The following is a 20214-nucleotide window of genomic DNA, read 5'->3' as shown; positions in this document are numbered from 1 at the left end:
AGGAAGAGTACGACTCGACAGTTGGTTTTAATAGCCTGATGACTGTTGGTGCCTCAGGTGGATCCGCTTCAACAATCCGGTCTAACAGGTTGGCATTACCTGTCAGCTTACAGCAGACATCTCCTATCATGACTGTATGAAGTCAACACAGACGACGACCCGCAACGAATTACTGAGCAAGAACTGATCATGACTGTTTGACTCGCCAGTCAGTGATTGATTAGGCCCCCAGTCACTGTCTATTTAAATACATTGTGTCATTCACTTTATAAACTTACCCTGGAAAATTACGTTTTCTGGTGTGAGTCATGAGAGTTGCGACATAAAACCCACTGATATTCACCTATTTCCAAAAAGTTCAAATGGGAAGCTAACATTGACCTTCTGAGTGTACAGAATGAACACAAGCACTATGTTCACTGTACAATCAAACTGATCATCTTTATGAAAAGGTCTATTCACAAATGTTATACATCCACTTTGAAACCACCACCCCCCCCAAAAAAAATCATTATCAGAGATCCATTATTCATCTCTAAAATACTTAAGATCCAGTCTGTAGAAGTGTTATTGTCAGCCAAGGACTGAATTTACTGGGTGTCACTTTTTTCCATGTGGTGGATATCTCATTGTAGAGCAAAATGCAAACAGCATATTGTTTGCATAGGCTTCTTGTCTTAGGTAAATTAGAGCCTTTGAATACACAAGCATCCTGTTAAATACATCCTCCTTTCCCATCCCATTGACAGATAATTGTCCTAAGAGTGGTGAAAGATTTTACTTAGCAAATATTCCCCAGAGTGAAGGCAGAACAAGATTCAGTAAATCTCATATTGTTGGAGAAGAGACCACACTGTGGTAGCCGATGCATTCATCTTTTCAGTTTTGGTATTGCAGCAGTGCTTTGCCTGTTATATACAATATGAGCGGTGTACTTTCTTTCCAAATAAATAGAACTAAAAACCAAGAGGGGACCACTACATCATCGTGTTGCACTTTCCTGATAACTTGAGTTTCAAAATGACATTGTTGTGCTTAAAGTATGTGGGCCAATAATAAATAGACTCCTTTAGGCTGCAGGCATTTTCATGTCCGGGCATGCCAGTGGAAGCTCCCATCTCACCCTTTGATTGACACACACCATCCAGTGTGTTAGTGACCCGTCTTGCACTGGCGACCCACAATGAGCTCCATTTGGCTCCTGGAAGGTGTGAATTGGCACACTTCTCCCAGACCCCCTGTCTTTGTTGTTGGGATTGATTTAACAGACAGAAGCAACCCACAGAAGGTGTGAACCCTTCTGGCTATTCACCACTCACTCACACACACACACACACACACACGCACACACACACACACATCCAGAGCCCGACACAGCCCCAAACTCCGCCCCCTCTTTACACAGACGCACTCTCACCGGTCTGTCTATACAGCCCTCACCCTGCCCACTTCTCCCTCAGTAGAAGCCTGACTTCAGTAGGGAGCGCACAGCACCGCTTGGATTACACACACACCATCCATCACAGGAGGAGTAAAGCTTGTCTACAGCAGAGCGCAGAGCCCCACACACCGCAGCAGCATGGGGAGCAGCATGTCATGTGTCCCCCAGCACAACTTCAGATTCTCCAGCAAGAGTTTCATACGCAGAAACAGGTAAGAACAAACAAACTGTTGGGGCATTCTTCTTCTTTTTTTTTTTTTTACTGTACTTGTGTCATTATGTTTGCTCAAGACGGAGCACAATGTCATGCCCTTGGCTGTGGTTTGTTATTTTAGACTGTGCGTTTCAGCTGGAAGGAATTCTTGGTATTTCTCAGGGTTTGAGCACCGGGGTTAAACAGAGGTTGTGAATTTTGCGGGGCCAGGTTCAGGATCATGTGGTAATACAGCACAGTCCCAGAGTGGTGCCTGTCTGGCCCAACGGTGTCAATGATCCAGTTACCATTTGCCTCCTCTTTGCATCTCTGTGAAGTTGATCTGCCAGCTGTCAGTGAATCTGGTTTCCCTCCAAAATCAGGACCTGACCCCATTCACTATCATGATCACATGTGGGCAATTATAGTTATTAACTGATAAGATCCGCTTTATGATACCTGATATATAGGTTAATAACTTTAACTCTTATGACCCTTTGAACAAGAATACATACAGTATATTGATCCACATAAATAGGATATACTTGCTTTTCTACTTTTTTTTTAATGCCTCCTCCAGTATTATATGCCTGGGCATGTTGCCCTTGGTACAGCCCACTCTGCTGGACCACCACATCTGATTGTAATTAGCCACTGCTACAGTCTTCTGCCCTGTGCTGCGCTATTGTTCAGGATCTGGTTTTGTCTAACGGTCCATTTCGCTCTGCCAAGAAGAACCATTTGTCTATTTCAAATAAAAACAGAGTAACGGCCCCGACCGTTGGGTTTCAAAACTCTCAGCTCTAGCTTGAATACTGATACACTTTCCAAGGTGAATTGATGGTTCAGCATTAACAATAAGTTCAGTGTTCCTGCTTCCTGTGTGCCCTACTCCCTCCTTGTGTTGGTGAATTAGGCCGGGCTCAGGTATTCCCCACAGAGCCAAGCAGTGAGCATGAATGCCAAAGCAGTGACTTGGAGAATGTTAGGTGTGCAAATCCACTACCTGTCTATTATCCACATTCCTCTTTCAGTTTGCAACTGTGGATTATATATTATCATATTTTCTCTGTCCAAGACTAAAAGAAACAAGGGTTGTAGTGTAATAGCATCACTTGTGAAACAGTAATCTGCTCATCCAATGATTGATGATCGACATGGAGACCTCCTGATTAGACAGACCTTGATTCCCACCACACACACAAAAGCCTGTGTTGTTGTGCTAAAGACACTGACTCACACATGGGCAGATAAGCAGATAAACTCCAGATTGAGATTGTAAAAGCAGACTCCCGGCCTTATCATTGCAGTGGAAGAGCTTCCTTATAAAGATGTGACACTAATGGTAACAGATGAGGGTCATGCAAAACAAAGGAGGGCATTGAATGTTGATTTCCCTATGCATATCCTGCCTAACAGGAACATAAGACCTGATTGTTCTGCTCATTTAAATGGCTGGTATTGAAAGCACGAGGACAAAAGGAGAGCTGTGGTTAATGTATATGACATGAGACACAAACCATCATTCAAAGTCATTAAGCTGTCATGAAAACTCAAATATGTCAATGGTTCAAGATTTAGTTTGTAACTTGATAACTATTGAAAAAAGTAAGAAAAATAGATAAATAAGTGATTGGATCCAGATTTGAAATGCAAAACAATTCAGCAGGGACAGTTGCTTGTAGGCCATCGCTCCATTTGACAAAGCAGACAAGGAAATTCCTTAAACAGGAAATGTTCCCTGTTGACATTGCAGTTGGGAAGGTAACTGTTCAGCAAACATGAAATGAACATGATGGTAAACAGTGAGAGCGAGTCGTAACACATGGCTTTCTCTCTCTCTCTCTCTCTCTCTCTCTCTCTCTCTGCCCCGAGCAGCAGTCGTCTGTTTCGCAAGAAGAATCCCCAAGAGGGACAGGAGAAGTCCAACAGCATCATCAATATCCTGTGCACCGTCACCCCCAGGAAGGTAAGACCCTCCTTCAGCTATGAGATACAGCCAGTTAATAACATGAAACTCAGTTCTCTGCATACCTCACAAAACTGCGATCCTATGTATGCCAATATGCGATATGTCTGACTATTTTGACAGCAGGTCTAATTGGGTTATTCAGTGTTATGTCTAAACTCTTCTGACATTATGATTGGTTGCAGGAAATGTCCCATAAAGACCTGCAGACGATAGAGAACATAAAGTGGGACCCCCCCTTCCCCTACGACCCGGCCAGTGGCTGGAAGAAGAGCAGCATCAATGTGAAAAACTACGGAAGGATGATCCACAGCTCCAAAGTCCGCTTCCGCTTCCTTCACTGCCAGGTGAGGAGGAAACACACACACACACACACACACACACAAACACACACAAGAACAAAATAACTTTTTACGACTGCGTATGATGGAATGTCAAAACAATAACTATCAAACAAAACAAAGCTAATGCCGCAACATCCGCAACTGCGGTTAACTGCGGTTAATGAGGTCGTAAAAAAAGGCCAAGCCTACAGTGACACATCGTCCTAGTCATCCCTGTAATCCCCATGAGAGCAAGAACCAAGCACACAGGTGGAGATAACAGGATGTTGCTCTGCGGCCACCAAACGCACCGAAACTCCCCTGCTGGCACTGACGTGGTGGCTGGCTGTGAATAATCCAATCAGTTTTCCACAAAGCAGGCCGCAGCCTGTGTTTGGACACGCACACTTCTGCTGCGGTTGTGAAACATCTCTGAGAAAAAAACCTGAGGGTAGAGAGAGTTCCTCTGATCCCAGCGACTGATAGAGGACACACCGGCTCCTCGCTGTGGGAACTGCACTTTGTCAGAGCTGTGACACAACTGCTCTGTCAAAACAGAGAAAAAAAGAGATTGATGGAGAGGATGCTGCGTTCAATGAGATCATGAAGGCAAAAGAACATATTGTATTGTGCCATACAATAATACCACAGGAAGCGAAGATGTATTACCTAAGTGTTGTTGAAAAAAGAAGCCATACATGAACCAGCAAAGGAAGGGGGCTTGGCTGTCAAAAGGAAGGAAGTGACTATTAACCACATTTTGTGATCCCTTGAGAAATTCCTGAATTTATGAGTATCCAAGTCAGTCCAAGTCAATCCAGCAGAACATTTCCTCAAGGTGTTCCATGAATCAGCAGATCAAACCTCACACAGCAATATAAGATAATCAAGAACAAGACATGCCCATTTGAAATACAGGATGTTAATTGTCAGACAGGGGCACTGGCAGTGATTTGTTGGGTGATTAATCTTAAAATTGTGTTGGCAAAGGTTGTTTTATTAGGCTGTAATGCTGCACCTACATAACTTCTCTGGTCATTGGACACAAATATTAGATAAGTATGGGTAGGAAAGCCATTGAGAGCCATGTGTATGCAGGTTTTCATTCCAACCAAACACTGCATCAGCTGATTTCACGATTAGTTGGTTGAAGGCGAGTTCATCTGTGAAATCAGCTGCTGTAGTTATCTTTCCGTATGGATCAATATGTTAATTCTCACAGAGATAGGGCTGATTTTATCAACACTGTATTTGTGGATCTAACTCTTCCACCCTCCACTCTTTTTATCTGTGCAGGATGTGCATGACTGCTACCTGGACCTCTTCCAAACACATCTTCATTTTGTCTCCAACAACACAACTGGACTCACATACCAGGTGGGTTTTTTTTTAAGCCAGGCAATATTATCAATGATCATGGCCTCCAATCCATGGTTCATCAGTGTCAACTGATGTCTAATTTTCCCACGGGTCACGGTAATCTTATGTAATCTCCTTATGCCTTTTGACGTGCGTCTCCTGCCAACCAGCAATGTGTTGGTAAACAGAGTGTGTACGATTATATTTCCTCACCTGTCTCGTAAAGCATGAGCAGTCATTAATCATCGTTTTACTGTGTTAGGAGCTAGACTCCATGTCAAAAAGACACGACTAAGCACTCATATACAGTATTAGTCAGAATGTAGATGACGGCAAATGTAACACAGACATGAATACGTCATCGGCTTATGAGGCTGACCTCAGTATCACACTAATTAATTGTGTGTCATAACTGCATGTGTTCATTAGAGCATAGAGTTGAATAGTCTGCTCACGTAAAGCATTAACAGTGAGAGAACTGTAGTAAAGGATGTTTCAAGTGTCTGTGAATGGGAGAATGTTTATTTCCCAAAGAAGCATATTGTTTATGAAATTTGATGATTGGGCTTTTTGTACTTTTGTGTGCAGGGAACTCTTCCCCTGAAAGAGCTCACCATCTGCAACCTGCAACAGAACTGCAACCACAGCCAACCCCAGGAATTTGCCTTCCAGATCAACGGTAAGTTTGACTTTGGTTCACTTGAAAGGACAGAAGTAGATGTGGGCACTGAGCCCTGCAATGTTGCAATCATCTGTTTTCAGTTTATTAGCTGAGCTGAATCTAGCTCATCAATCATTTAAACTAGAACCGGCTAATCCAGGAGGATGTTTACAATTCAGCGGCTGACTTCAAACATCACTGTGGTGGCCCATTTCTCTAAAGGAAAACAGAGGAGGAATGAGAGCTGGAGAACTAGAGAGTCTTAGTTCATATTTGTCACCGTTTAACTTTCATACGCTCTCACTATTTTCACTTACACTGGTGGTCTGCTATGTTTGGCCCTCTCATCACTGATAGACCAAAGCACAAATTCTCTTGCTAAAACAGCAACAAACCGCACGCTATTTCCAAGCTGTGGCATTTCCTATGTTGCCACATTCCAGTGATTCAAAGGTGCCGCGACCCTCTTCACCTCCACTCAACCCCAAGACTAACTAGAGCTGGGCCCCTTTCACCCTCGGTCAGGGGGCCAAGCCCGCCTCAAAGGCCCCCCTTGTTAGACGACAGGTGCGCCTCAGCCAACCCAGCTGTCGTGCAGAAAATCACTCTTAGCCTTGTCACTACATATAATCTATGGCACATTCCAAAAACTGCTCAGCCTAATGCCCGGTAGTAATGCCACTTAGCATTTGATCTCTGAATGGACGAAAACACTTTGACTTGATTTCTTTACAGAGTAGAAAAATGGCAGTTGGCGTAAATGAAGTGACTAGACGGCCATGTTCCCCGGTATCAATGTAGTCAGTGAATTCGGTCAAAGTAATCAATGTAAAATTAAAAAAGTGAAAAAGTCCAAGGCATGTAAAGTTAGTTTCAGTCATGACAAGTGTAAGGTTTCTGTTTGTATTTCTTTATTATTACCATGTTATTGAAGTATCCCTGCACTCTTTGGCTTTGCGAAAATATACTTGACCTTGCAATATTTCCTGGAACAAACTTATTCTTTTTGGGTATTTGGTTTCAAATGTTTTCCTTTTTCAACATGAGCCTTTGTTTACCTAACGGGAGGCATCACTGACAGGAAACATATGTGCAGAGGCAGCATGACAAAATTCTGACTCAAGCGGGGGATCTAATGTGGAACTATCCACTGCGAGACCTGCGTCTTCCCCTCGCTGAGTTGAAAATATGAATCAGCTTTACTGTAAATGTTGTGAGGAGCTGATTTAGAGATTCACGAAGCAAAAATTCCACATGAGGTTCTGGAAAAAATCCTGGAAGCCTTCATATGTTTAGAATTAGCACGGTTGTGATTCCTGTAAGTAATGACAGTTAATGACTTTTAATAATAGTTAATGACCTCTGTAAACTGACTGACTGGTTGCTCCTGAGATACGTGATTCCAGTCTTAAGAGACTTCACATCACTGTCCTTGCTTGAGCTGTGGGAAAAATGCCTTTTTCAAGGGAGTGCCATGATCAAGGTCTAAAATTAAGGGCTGGAATGAATAGAAAGTCAACAGATGAGACCAGTGTGGCTGCTTATTAGGGAGCAGTCAGCAGGCTATGGTTCCTGGCAATTACAAAGCCATGGGGCTGGAATGAAAGTGACTATCTCTGCTGTTTATCTCTGGTATGTGTGGGTCTGATAGAGGGAGATTCCAGCTCTATTCACCCCAGGTCCTGTTCATTCCTCCTGGGTAAGCAGTTTGTGGGAGGAACTGTCTGCTGTAATTTTTAAAGGCCATATAGAGCGGGTCAAGGGTGGTCTTCTGCAACAGGTTGTACAGGTGGTTTAGTGTCTGTAACATGTTACCAAACATGAGTTAACACGGCTTTATTGTCAGTATTGCCCAAGGGAGCGCGATGCAGTAAAGGAGCTGAGTGTGTGAACTCCATAAATGATTCACCACCATGGCAGAAAGCTTTCTGAGAAAGAGTTGAGAAAGAGATGCCTTGGTGACCCTTTCCCTTTTGACCCTGTGACCTTTGCCCCCTGCAGGTGTCAGCCTTAACCCCATCATCGTCTACTGTGCCAACCAAGAAGAAATGGACCTATGGTTTGGCCTGCTCAAAGAAAATATTGAGGCCAACGGGGGCACTGCCTTTGCACCTGAGAACTTCACCAGAGTGAAGGTATGTTGAATGAGCTCTACAACTGCGTTTCATGGTGTCATCTTTCCCCAAACACAGTCTACATGTTATATCAGGCTGCATAAGGGTTGGTTCTCATGCTCAAGAACACTCAGAATATATGAGTGCAGGGATTACAAAGATTAACATCCGTTTTTTCAAATTCAAACAAGCCCTCAAGAGTGGCCATCTCTTAACCTACTTGATGGATTAGGCAGGGGAGGGCTTTGGCCTAAGCCAGTTCTGGTAAAACACTGACAGGATGTGTGTGAGTGTAGCGGTGGTGAGTCAAGTAGGTCACTGCTGTCTCTGCCTGAGGGCTGGATACCAGGGAGCGGTCTTGACCGCATCACAGCCCACATCAGACCAACCCTCACATCTGCACAGGGTTAAAGTGCTGACTCCACACCCACAGGTGTGGAAAGGGCTGACAATATCTAAGATGAAACACATGAGCCTAGATGTATCACTGCAGTAGAAGATAATTGGGCTGATGACATTTTTATGCTTTATTATAAGCCTAATGAGCCCCTGGATCTACAAGCCACAGTGACATTCCAAATAAAAGCCAAATCAACATGTTTAAATTAGCTTAAGAGCTCTAGAGGTCTATTCATGTTTACTCTTTAATAATTCTGTCTCACTTATATAATCTGTGTGTATCTAGCTAAACCAGGACGAGGTTCCCGAGAGCAGAGAGGAGCTGAGGAACTCCATCAACAGAGAGCCCATCTACGAGTGGGAGGGCTCTCAGCGCGACAGTCTGGGGGTTATCACCTATGTCACTAAAGTCCGACTGCAGCACCTTCCCTGTCAGGTACGACACCTACGCACTCTAAATCACTGTGGCTTATCTAGTCCGTGTGACGCATTATTACCTGTCATAGCACTGAAGGCATCATTGAAAACAGAACAGGCTACCTCTGTTCTTGACTATTTGTGGAATTCTACAGTATGAGCAACTGTATGAGCTATCATGATGCCTACATGTTTTCAAACCCTGGGAATTTTAACATGATGAATAAAAACAACATAATATGATCTCTAGAGCCAGGTGACTCACATAGTTCTTCAGTTGCGCAATACACACATCACAGTACGTCAACACAATGTAAGGAGTGAGCGTAATGGGTGGAGTCCATACTTTGGCAGAGGGTACCTCTCCTGCAGGTATAACTCTATTACCTCTATGTTCCTCTCAAGACGTAACACAGTATCAGACACCTGCAACCCACTGACAAAACATGTGTGACAAACCAAATCAGACATTAGGCACAAATAAATAATGCTGACACGGCTTTGCAACAACAGCCAATGAAAACAGTAGTCGTGACACAGCTTGCAAGGTTAGCTGCAATTAATTCTCTGTGGGAAATAGCGGCAGCTCTATTGAAGTGTGTGAGATTTAGGGCTTGGGTGTGTGAGAGGCATTTGCCCGGCTCACGCAGTGACTCGACTCACCTCACAGCTGGAATGTCAGCTGTCTGTCCAGACACACCCTCAGTGAGGGAGAAGAAACATAAACTCTCAGTCTGCCGCGCCTTTAAATGCCCCACTAACTGGTTTCACTCAAGATCTTGCTGGGATTTTAAATGAGCCTCTCAACAAGGTATTAAAGGATAATACTGATGTGTTTTTTTTTAAAGTTTAGCCAATCTTCTAGTTTGCCCTTGCTCCTTTACATTAGTCCTGCTGGTGTCTGTAGACAGTCAGCCTAATTGGAGATATCAGGGCTCCTTTTCCTCCCTTCCAAAGATGTCATTTGCTGTCATTCATTCTTGTACAATATGACAAACAACTCCCACAGACTTGAAATGTTCCAGAGCTAGATAATCCATTACAGTAAACATGAGGCCTTAATTTGGCTTTGTCAAAGTTTCTGTTTTATGTCATTGTGCCCGAGTTGAGTGTTTTCATATCAGTGTGCGCTTTATGTTATGCTCTGCTTACTGTCCATGACATCTGCAGGAAGAAATGGATGCCTCTGCCAGGAAATAATCTGTCAAGAACATGTCACCTTACAAACTTTATTGTCACATCCATGCCTTTTTATTTGGGGAGTATTTGTTAGCTGAGACAGCAATTAATTTCAGGCTAGGTTTGATTTCATTTTTCGTCCTTTTTCAAAAAACAAACGATAAAAAATGAGCTAAAAAATCTAATTAGATACGGCATGCATTGCAAAATTACTAGACACAGACAATAGTAAATGAACGTCTACTCTAAATGACACTGGTATTTTCCTTCAACCAGTTAAATGGCAACGGATAAGGATAATTCAATGTAGTAACACTGTAATGACAACATAACAAGTACATAAAGTACATAAAACTCACTTGCAGCTAAACTCTTATGCCCACAGGAGCAGAGCGACAGACTGCTGGTGATGTACCCAGCCACTCTGATCATCCTATCAGAGGAGAATGACGGACTCTTCTACAAGGTATCACTGACCTCACTGACCTCTGACTCATTCTCTTAAACTTAATCATATCTTCAGCTGTCTACATGTATCCGGTGTATGCATCAGAGAGTTGTGTGTAAAAGTCTATGTGATTGCAGGGGAAACTTCCACTCAACATGATTACCGTGACCACACCCTGCCAAGACGTCAAGCCCAACACCTTTATGATTGAAGGTAAATTGACCGTAATGTAAATACCGCACACTGGAAGCTCTACTGCAGACTCTTCAGACTCCTTGGTTTTGTAACTGGACATGTTAAGAAGGGATTTTAATGAATGTACATTCTTATGCGGGCTGTACCCCCAAGTGGCCTTTTTCATGAATCCACTAGCGTCACAAAGTGTAGCCCTCCATGAATGAGCTGGTTTTATCCCCGATGAATGACATTCTGACTATAGCACATTCCAGTGAGCGACTGAACCGAATGACCGGCTTTGTCCCCCCTCCCTTCCCAGGCAAGCTGATCAACCCCATAGTGGTGTCCTGTCTGGATAAGGCCGAGTTCTGCGACTGGATCCAGCATTTCAAAGCTGCTGACGTGCCCGTTCTCAGCCCGCCGCCCCCCGTGTATGACATCATCTACACCCCGACGCAGAGAGAGGTGAGGCACGCCCTCCTTCCAAACATTAAACTACTCACAGCGATTGATGATCCACACCTGATTAGTGTGATATGAGTATGAGGAAAAAGTGATAAGGGAGACAGACAATGCAGACTCGCCTCTTTTGTAAATAAACACATTCAGAGTGACTATTAAAACTTTTGCCTTGCTACTACTGACTTATGGTTCTAGTTATGAGGCAGTCCATCTTTGGTCTGCAAACTTTATTAATTTGCTCATAGCCATGGTGTTACATATTTATTCATTCTATTATGTGTCTTCTATAATCTCTAGGGTCCACAGTTTGACAGGTGGAGTGGAAATAGCCAGGGACTAAGTGAGTCCCTGAGGCTCAGCCGGCCGCAGAGCGGACGTGGGTCTCACAACCTTCAGTTCCCCAGACATGAAGACAACCCTCTCTCCCCAGGATACACTGAACCCCTATGTGTAAGTGTGCATGGATAGCTATCTACTGAGGAAATACTGTTATCATGAAAAGTCACACTTGAACTAATTCACTGAAGCAAACACAACACTACAATATTTGCACAGCTAAAACTATAAACTTGGTAGGAGCTTAGTTCTGTGTCGCTAAAAAAAAACCTCTGTTTGTTTTGGTGGAGCTGAGCTGAGCAGCAACCCTTTTCTTTTACAACGGTTAATTATTAACCAAGGTCTAGACACCAAACTGCTCCTGTTACAACTACAAAGACTCAAGTGATGATGCTCAGGTCCTCCAGTAAAAAAAATCATAATAAAGTTGCTAATCTTTCTCAAAACATCTATCCATAAAAATAACTTTCTGATGTTGGAAAATAACAGGCCCTTACATGCTGATTCAGCAGTCAAAAGTTTGCTTGTTAACTTCAGACTCTTTAAGCAGCTATTGAAGTGCTGTGTATTATCAGGACTTCGACCAAACTCCCCCAGGAGAGGGGCTATGTAGGCCAACTGCCCATCCAATTAGCTTAAAGTGGAACAGGCTCTGTGCCCAGAAGACATGTTGTTGTTCTTTGTGTGGGCTTCTAACCTGAACGCCACTCTCCCAATTAAGTTGATGGAGACCTTCTTTCCTCACACTCTAACAGATAACATCAATTCCACCTTGGCTGCTATATTCGCACAAACAAATAACACAACATGCCGAGAAAACTCATGAGGAGGAGGGAAAATATATTATGTTTGTTTGAATAGCACCTAATAGTGAAACTGACTGATGCCACCCTAGTTGTGATGCCACAGCTCTTGGTTGACTTTTGCCCCCTGCGTGTTTGTTGCCCCTACAGTACACTTCCAGCCGTCCCTCCTCGACAGAGACGGCCCGCCTGGGCAGCAGGAGCAACAGCGTGTCATCTCACACCAGGCCTGAGCGCGACCTACGACCTTTGTCACTTCGCTACTCCTCCCCCCAGCGCAGCTCGTACCTCCAGCCCACTGAGGGCCCGGTGCTGTCTCAGATCTACAGCACTCCCTACTCCGCGCTGCGCCGCGCCAGCCCCCAGCGCCAGGAGAAAGCCCCCCTTGTCAAGGTAATTCAGCCTGCCGTCTGACTTGATAACTGAATATTTCCCTTGAGAGTGTTGTCTTATTTTACATGTCATGAGTGCCGCAACTGAAATAGACTGACACACCAAGCAGTAGGTTGAGAGTGGGCCATGATGCAGTGTCAATAAATAGGGCTACAATAGCATTTTGTTCATAACTGAGGTTGAAAGACCTTTCTTATAAGAGACAGTGTTGCTCTTAAGTGCAGGGCCTGAAATGATTTTACCTTAACCTGCACCATTAGGGTTCATTCACAGGAAACATTTATTATATTTGAGTGGATATCCCTACATTACTGTGGCAGTTAACACTGCAGATTTCATACACAAAACAGACAGCTGACTACAGATTTGTGAAACAACAGACTGTTGTCATGTCAGTGCTGCTGTAGATCATGTCTGAGATTACTCCAGTCTCTCTACTTGGTAACCTGACCCCTAATCCCAAAACTAAGTGTGGCTTATGCGATTGCCTTCTGCTAGCCTTAAGAGCGTGAGAGAGAGAGGGGGAGAGAGAGACAGGGAAAGGGGGAAAATGGCCCATTGATTTGCACCCGATCATTAGGAGTTTCCAACTAACCCCTGGCTCTGTGTGAATCCTCTGTGATCAGTCCAACAGCTGGAGCACCCCGCAGTCGTCCCTGAACTACTCCCTGAACGGCCCGCAGCGCCACTCGGACATGTGCGCCCCCCGCCAGCCCTTGTCGCCCCTGTACGACGTGCCCTGCACCCCCGACATCTACGCCCTGGATGAGCAGAGCCCAGCCTGTTCAGTGGTAAGTGGGTCACCGATACTGGATCCATAGACTCAGTTTACATCCACACAGCCTGCCTGACATCAACCGGTGTGCACACACATACACACACGCTTGGTGAAGAAAAGTAACATCAGATGCAGAGGCTTCACCACCACCAATGATTAATCGATCCTTAACTGGCATAATCAAGTAGATTGCTGACAGAGTGTCTCTACTCCTTTTCAGCAGCAACAACATTTTTAAAGGCCTGCTTACCCTTTTAGTGGGGCTAGTGATACTGTCTACATTTGCTTAACCTTAAAGCTTAAAGCATAATTCTTGTTTTTTCATGTGTTAGTCAGGTGGTTCTTTGGCTGAGGTGTATTAAGCATGCGCTGTTTGATTCTATAGTAATTTCTTCACAGCAACATTTAACTATTCTAAATCTAAATCAATGGGAGTGATCATGACATGTTTCACAATTCTTTTAAATCACCTCAAACCAACTCAAATCAACTACTGCAATTTGATTATATAAACAAATGAGAATGTTTTATCCCAAACTTTGAAACATGGCCCATTGACTCTTATTCATTTCATATTTTTGTAAATATATGCATCGCTATTACCAGACAGCAGTTTCACCCTGTTTTTAGACTCCCTCCGGCCAAAGATGCATTTGACTATCAGACAAAAACTGAAATGATCCTTTAAGTTAATCATCTAAACCCCTATTCCACATGTGATTCTAACTGCACCACCCTGACATGTCTCCCTCTGTTCCTAAGCAGCAGAGCTGGCAAGCACCAATGCAGCAGCAGCACCAGCAGCACCACCAGCAGCAGCTCCTGCCCTCCTCCTTCCAGCTCCGCACCCCTCCCATGGGCAGGCGCTGCAGGAGAAGCCTGGTCCTCACCAACTCACAGGGACACGCTCTGGGCCCGGAGATGGACAGTCATCAAAGCCAAGCGGAGCAGAGAGCCGAGGCCGTCTCCAGGCTAAAGTTGCTGCCTGCGCCCAGCCCAGTGCAAGAGCAGGTGAGAAGTAGAGCGATACCCGTCTCCCAGGACACTCTGGTTTCTGGAATGCTGTGGTACAAACTGCAGCCGTGTGGCACCGCACGTTACGAAGGCATGTGTATATACTTGTTCTGCGGGCGATATTTGAACAGGTGCAGAAGATGAAACAAACATTTGAGTGAACTTGGGCATGTTTGTTATAAGTAGATCATGGGAAGTAACTTTTTGTTTTCACATCTTTTGACAGAGACTCATCCCGTCGAGCTCTGCGATGAACGCTTCTCAGATGCCATATGGTTACTCACCAGGTAAGAATTGCAGGCATGCAAACATAAACCTGATCACAATGAAACATTCCTCTGTTTATGTGTAGTGTGCCTGTGTGCGAACTCGTAGAGTATGTTCTTCAAGTATGTTATGCAATTCGTGACACAGATGCAATATGCTTCCAATCTTGATAAAAAAAGATCAAGATTTTTTGATTTACTCAAGCTAAATAAGAGGGAGCGCTGTCTTTCACTTTCATGTCATAGCTAAATTAAATTTGTATCGCTATTGAAAACAATGCTCTCTATTTCAAACCAAGGCTACGGCATTGCGGCATCATATTTCCTCTCAAGTGTGAGGTATGAAAGTCAACACTGATAGCCTCCTACCTAAATACCACCAAGGACACAGAACATTGCTCACACTCCATTTAACCTTAAATTAAATACAGCCTACTGTACACGTTGGATTGATTGAACTCTTGGGTCTGTCAGCAGGCAGATAGAAGGTTAAGGCTGCAGAATGAAAAGTGCAGGAAATAAGCAAATGTGCCAATGAAATGGAGCTTAGTGCCGCTCTAAATGCCATGTGTGCAGATGTCCCATGTGGGGGAAGCCCAGTGTAAGGGAACACTGCTCTACAGACAGGGTTACTACTGGACTGTGATTGACAGCACACAACTGGACTGGGGCTGCACTCTCACTCTCGTATCTATTGGTTCTTTTATCGCATATAAAAACATGACCAGAATTTACCAGGTAATTGCTTTTCTCGAAGGTTAATAGACTTTAACCTACGATAAAAAGTGGTATAACCTTGCAAATTCTTCTGACGGTTTGCATGTTTCTGTGCCTTTACAAAGAGAATATCACGAGCAAATGAAGGTGGTGTAAAATTGGCATCTTACACTACTGGTTTTACAGTAAGATTATATGTTGGAACAAGAGCAATCGCACCATAAGTAAGGTTGGACCGTGGCCAAGTTTTTTCATTCAGGGCAAGGTTTGTGTTTCATTGTTTAAAACTAAAAGCCTGGGAATCTTCTCTCGCCCCCCCAGATCGCCACTCGTACCTTGAACCCACAGAACCAGATGACCAGGAAATGGACTATGACAACATTTGGGAATACGACTGTAATACCGGGATGATTCAGCCGATGTCTGGAATTTCACCACACCGGACAGGATTAGACTTCGGGGCCAGAGGCCTTGGTGCCATGGCAACCCAGCAGAGATGGTCATAAAACAAAACAATAGGCCGGCACTCGTCTGGACGTGTGCAAACAACAGATCTCTATCAGAGGGATAATAAAAACCAACTATCAAAGCCTGTCTCACTCCTGCAGCATACAGTATGTTCCGCAAATCCCATGAACCGAGTTGTTAGATCTTGGATAGTCAAGCAGAGGAATGCTCAGTGCGGGTATGAGGAGGCACGGACAAAAAACAACACACTACATTATGAAAGTGATAGCAGATAGACTACCACCGTCTGTTTTATATGTAGCATGAAAGCAAAGTGTACAGACTTTAATGCTAGAAAATGTTATTTTTGTAATGTGTTGTATAATTGCACTGTCAAGGGTTTCATATGCAGTGCAAGTATTTATAGTTTAGATTTTTTTTTTCAATATTTAAGAGCATTTTCTAACGTGCCGTCCAGTTTATCTATTGTTATGTTTTTGTCTTTGTTTATAATTAAGGCTATAAAAAAGCATTCCACCAAGGCTCGTTACAGTAGAGCATGTACATTTTTGTAAATTTTGTAAATTAATTATTTTATTATGCTAAAAACTGTCAAGGCAAGTAGATGTGGTTTGAATGGACTCCCTGAAATGTGCTAACAATACTACAGCTACTGATCTTTGTGTGGCTTCCTCTTTTCATTTTGTTTGAGGTGTTTATTTATATTTGGAAATAAAACTGAAAAAAAAAGTGTATCTTTATTTTGTCTTATTCTAATAGTTCTGATCAGATAGAATGACAATCTTAAAGTTGAAAGTACTGAAAAATATCTAGATTGAATTGAAACAGAGTGGTGTATGGATGTTTTAGGAAACAAAGGTGATGTGAGATTTAGTAAGATTAGGTTTAGTGAAAGATTAAGTGAAGTGAAAGTGAAGTGAAAGTGGGTCAATCAGTAACGAAGATGTCACCTTGTTCTAACCTGTAACTGTAGCGCCCCCTTTAGGTCAGTCAGGGTCATTTTGAAATGCCGTAATGAGAGACACCATTTCTCCAAGTTACATTAAAATCTGATTAGTTGGGGGTGGGAGGGTTAGAATTGGGGGAGTGGCAGAATTGTGCTTGATCAACAGCAGTGTGCTGTATGTTTTATGGCCCTACTTTGCCATCTGTTGGTGGAAAACATAGTGTGATTATTCAAACAAGGAAGGTGAAGAAAAAAAATGTGGTTCTTTTGTGAAGATTTAACGCTGTGTGGATACAAAAACTACTATCTTTTATATTCAAACTACCAGTTTATGTTTATATGAGGTTCTTTGAAAAAAAAAAAAATTCTTTACTTGGAAACTGCATTTCATGCAACAGTGACACTCCAGCTGAGGTTCTTACATGAGCTTATGTTGCCCTCTGGTGTTTGAGAGGCTTCATGTTCAAGACTGAGTAAAACAAGAGACTCACAGCTCAACTCAGAGATGCTATTTACTGTAATTAAAATTAAAGACATCCACAACTCACAGAGCAAGCCATATGACAAAATATAGTCATCTATAAATTATCTATTATGAAAATAAAATGCCTCTCATAAAGTACAAAACTGACACTGGCACAGAAAAAGTCCCTCAAATGAATTATACTTTTGTAAGGGTGTGTTGCTAAAACGTTTGCAACAGCTGTCATTTCATTTTGGAAGATATCACAGTAGATGTCAACAAACAGGACAGCACCATCCTAAAATCCTCAAGTGCCTCAATTTCTTCTCTCTTCACATAAGTAAATCACAGTTCATACCATAAATCCATTATCATTTGCCCATCTAACATGCTGACTCTATATAGCTCTTTTTAAACCTGCCTCTAATCTCTCTTCACTATACTGGAACCTTACTTATATATATATATATGTATAAAAAATGCCTTTCTTTTGTTTGTGATGAATATATATCTCATGTCAAGCTATTTGGTCATTTCATATTCCATATGAATGCCTTCAGACATCAAACGTGTCTTTTTGGTAGCCAAATTATTTCGACCAGGTGCAAAACAACAGCGTTTAAATGAAACACTTAAATATAAACTCATTCACTCTGCCTCATCCATTCCCATCCAATCTGGAGATCAATGAGACTTTTAAGAACAATTATAGTGCAAATACATATAGTGCAAACATTTCACCGCACATCAAACCCTTGATATGACAAACTCCTCCTCGAAGGACACGGACCGCCCAGCGTCTCATGTCAGGCGTCAATGGAAAAGACTGATCATGTTTGGAGTGACGTATTTCTGCAGGCTGACAGATGGAGCATCAGACCGAGGCGGTGTGATGCAATGCCTTCTCCTCAGCTGCTGCCTCCACCCGGACATATTTCCGCAGGTATCGGATGGCAGACAACGCACTTACATTTGCCAGCAGAACTGTGAGATATCACAGAAGAAAAATAATCAATTCAGTTACTCAAATGAACTAATTAGACACGGGCTAAAACATTTATCTCAGCATTTTGCAAACCCAACATTGAATTTATCTGGCCCTAAACATTTTAGACAAATATTTCTGAAGTTGATTTTATTTCAGTGTTTCAGTGATTTTACTTAAGTCTACTGTCCATCCTATCAAAAGCTCAAATCAACCAGTTTGAATGAACAGCGACGCCATATTACAATTATAGATCGGAGCTTTAAAACATCAGTCCCAAACAATAACAACAACATCTGCAGGTATCTGTATAATTAAATTACAACAATATTACATATTAACAAATTACAATAACAACACATACCAGCCTTCCAGGCATCTCCAACTTGTGGGTTAGCAGACTTCAGCACCCAGGAGGCAAATGCAATGCAAACCAAACACATATCCGACTGTCTGAGAGGCACGAGGGAGGCGTCCAACCCTTCAGAGAAAGTGACAGAGTGTTATTTAAAATCTCTTCAATCAATTGCTATATCACACAAATGCAATGGACATATTATGACAACAAACATTCACAGAGGAGTCCAGTGAGAGATCAGGGGAATTATAATTGACATTAGCACAGCAACAGCTGAGCACAAGCCCCCATTAATATAGAGGGTCTTCCTGTTCTTTCACACTGTGACCCGGTCAAGGCCCAGCCTCTACAGCACCTGGCCTGATGCCAGGGTGTTTGATGCTACTGATATTTGATGTTAAGATTTTAGAGGCCCAAAAGACAATCGAAATGGGCAACTGCTGAATATTAGATGCATATTAATATATTAAAAGTTATTCTTTAAATTGAAGCTCCTTGGCTGATGGGATATATATATATAGATATAAAGATTCTCTTTTGACTCCTTAAGTCAAGCTATTTTTATTTCCGCTTCAAAGCCAAACCTGAATTCCTGGCACTTCACTGGCAACTTAGAGAGGACACTCACTGAAGTCAAGTTATCACGTACAACCATTCCTCTGGCACCTGACTTTGCACTACCTCGTGCCTCCAGTCCGGTCAGTGTCCTTTGACAGCTGAGCTAAGAGAGTCTGATCGGGTCGTGACTGTAACAGCTGAGTGTGTGGATAATGTATCCTGATCTACAATCGCCCACATGTGCCGAAAACAAAAAGCTTAAGTAAAATAGTAGTAGTAGTAATAGTAGTAGAACACTTTAATTTCACTTTGATGCAGCGGTGGAAGAAGTATGCAAATCCTTTACTCAAGGAAAAGTAGAAAAAAAAGTAGAAATATGCTCATATAATATTAGTACTATTATATGAGCATATGCAAATCCTTTACTCAAGGAAAAGGAGAAATATGCTCATATAAAACTATTATATGAGCATATTTCTCCTTTTCCTTGAGTAAAGGATTTGCATACTTCTTCCACCGCTGCATATAAACCCACAAAAACTGCAACAGCTGATGTGAAAACCTAATTCCTCTCTACAATGATGCAATCATTTGCACTGTGTGCAGCTGTATGCTGTGCAACAGCTGATAGACACAATTGCCTTACTTGGATTAGAAGCAGCTGTCTGCAGATCCTCGTATCTGAAGGGCTGCTGTGCTAGCTGGAGCTGTCTGGAGATCCTGTCCTCCAGGTGGTAGAGAAGCGGATCAGGAATAGGCACGTCTTGATTTCCCAGAGCACTGATGGGCTGAATTGTCCCTGGGAGGGATCTGCCACTCTGCCTCACAGGTACAACAGACAAGGAGCTTGATCTCTGCTGCTGGCTTGCAGACCCAGTGAGACGGATGTTCCTGAGGGAGAATGTGTTTTTCCAGAAGAGATTCTGCCCGAGGTCCCCATCTGTGAAGAAATCCTCATATACGTCGGTAGAAATCTGAGTCGCGTTT

At 42.9% G+C, this 20214-nt stretch overlaps 1 protein-coding gene across 2 annotated transcripts; it reads left to right on the top strand.

The window, feature by feature from the left end:
- Positions 1-1472: 1472 nt before the first annotated feature.
- On the top strand, positions 1473-16651 carry plekhn1 (pleckstrin homology domain containing, family N member 1). 2 transcript variants are annotated; one of them, XM_071908794.2, is made up of 16 exons: positions 1473-1653; positions 3513-3603; positions 3789-3950; positions 5223-5303; positions 5874-5964; positions 7948-8081; positions 8746-8895; positions 10441-10521; positions 10641-10716; positions 11000-11145; positions 11440-11592; positions 12432-12674; positions 13301-13465; positions 14218-14463; positions 14693-14753; positions 15771-16651. In XM_071908794.2, exons 1-16 carry the CDS (start codon positions 1580-1582, stop codon positions 15953-15955), a joined length of 2139 nt encoding a protein of 712 aa, XP_071764895.1. In that variant the 5' UTR covers positions 1473-1579; the 3' UTR covers positions 15956-16651. The 2 variants fall into 2 exon arrangements, with proteins under 2 accessions (XP_071764895.1, XP_071764894.1); XM_071908793.2 differs by having other exon boundaries at positions 14215-14463.
- Positions 16652-20214: the final 3563 nt, after the last annotated feature.

This window comes from Centroberyx gerrardi, chromosome 14, assembly GCF_048128805.1.
Source record: "Centroberyx gerrardi isolate f3 chromosome 14, fCenGer3.hap1.cur.20231027, whole genome shotgun sequence".
NCBI classification, from domain to species: Eukaryota; Metazoa; Chordata; class Actinopteri; order Beryciformes; family Berycidae; genus Centroberyx; species Centroberyx gerrardi.
Note: the sequence above shows the minus strand (reverse complement) of the source record. Positions and strands in the feature narration are given on the sequence as shown.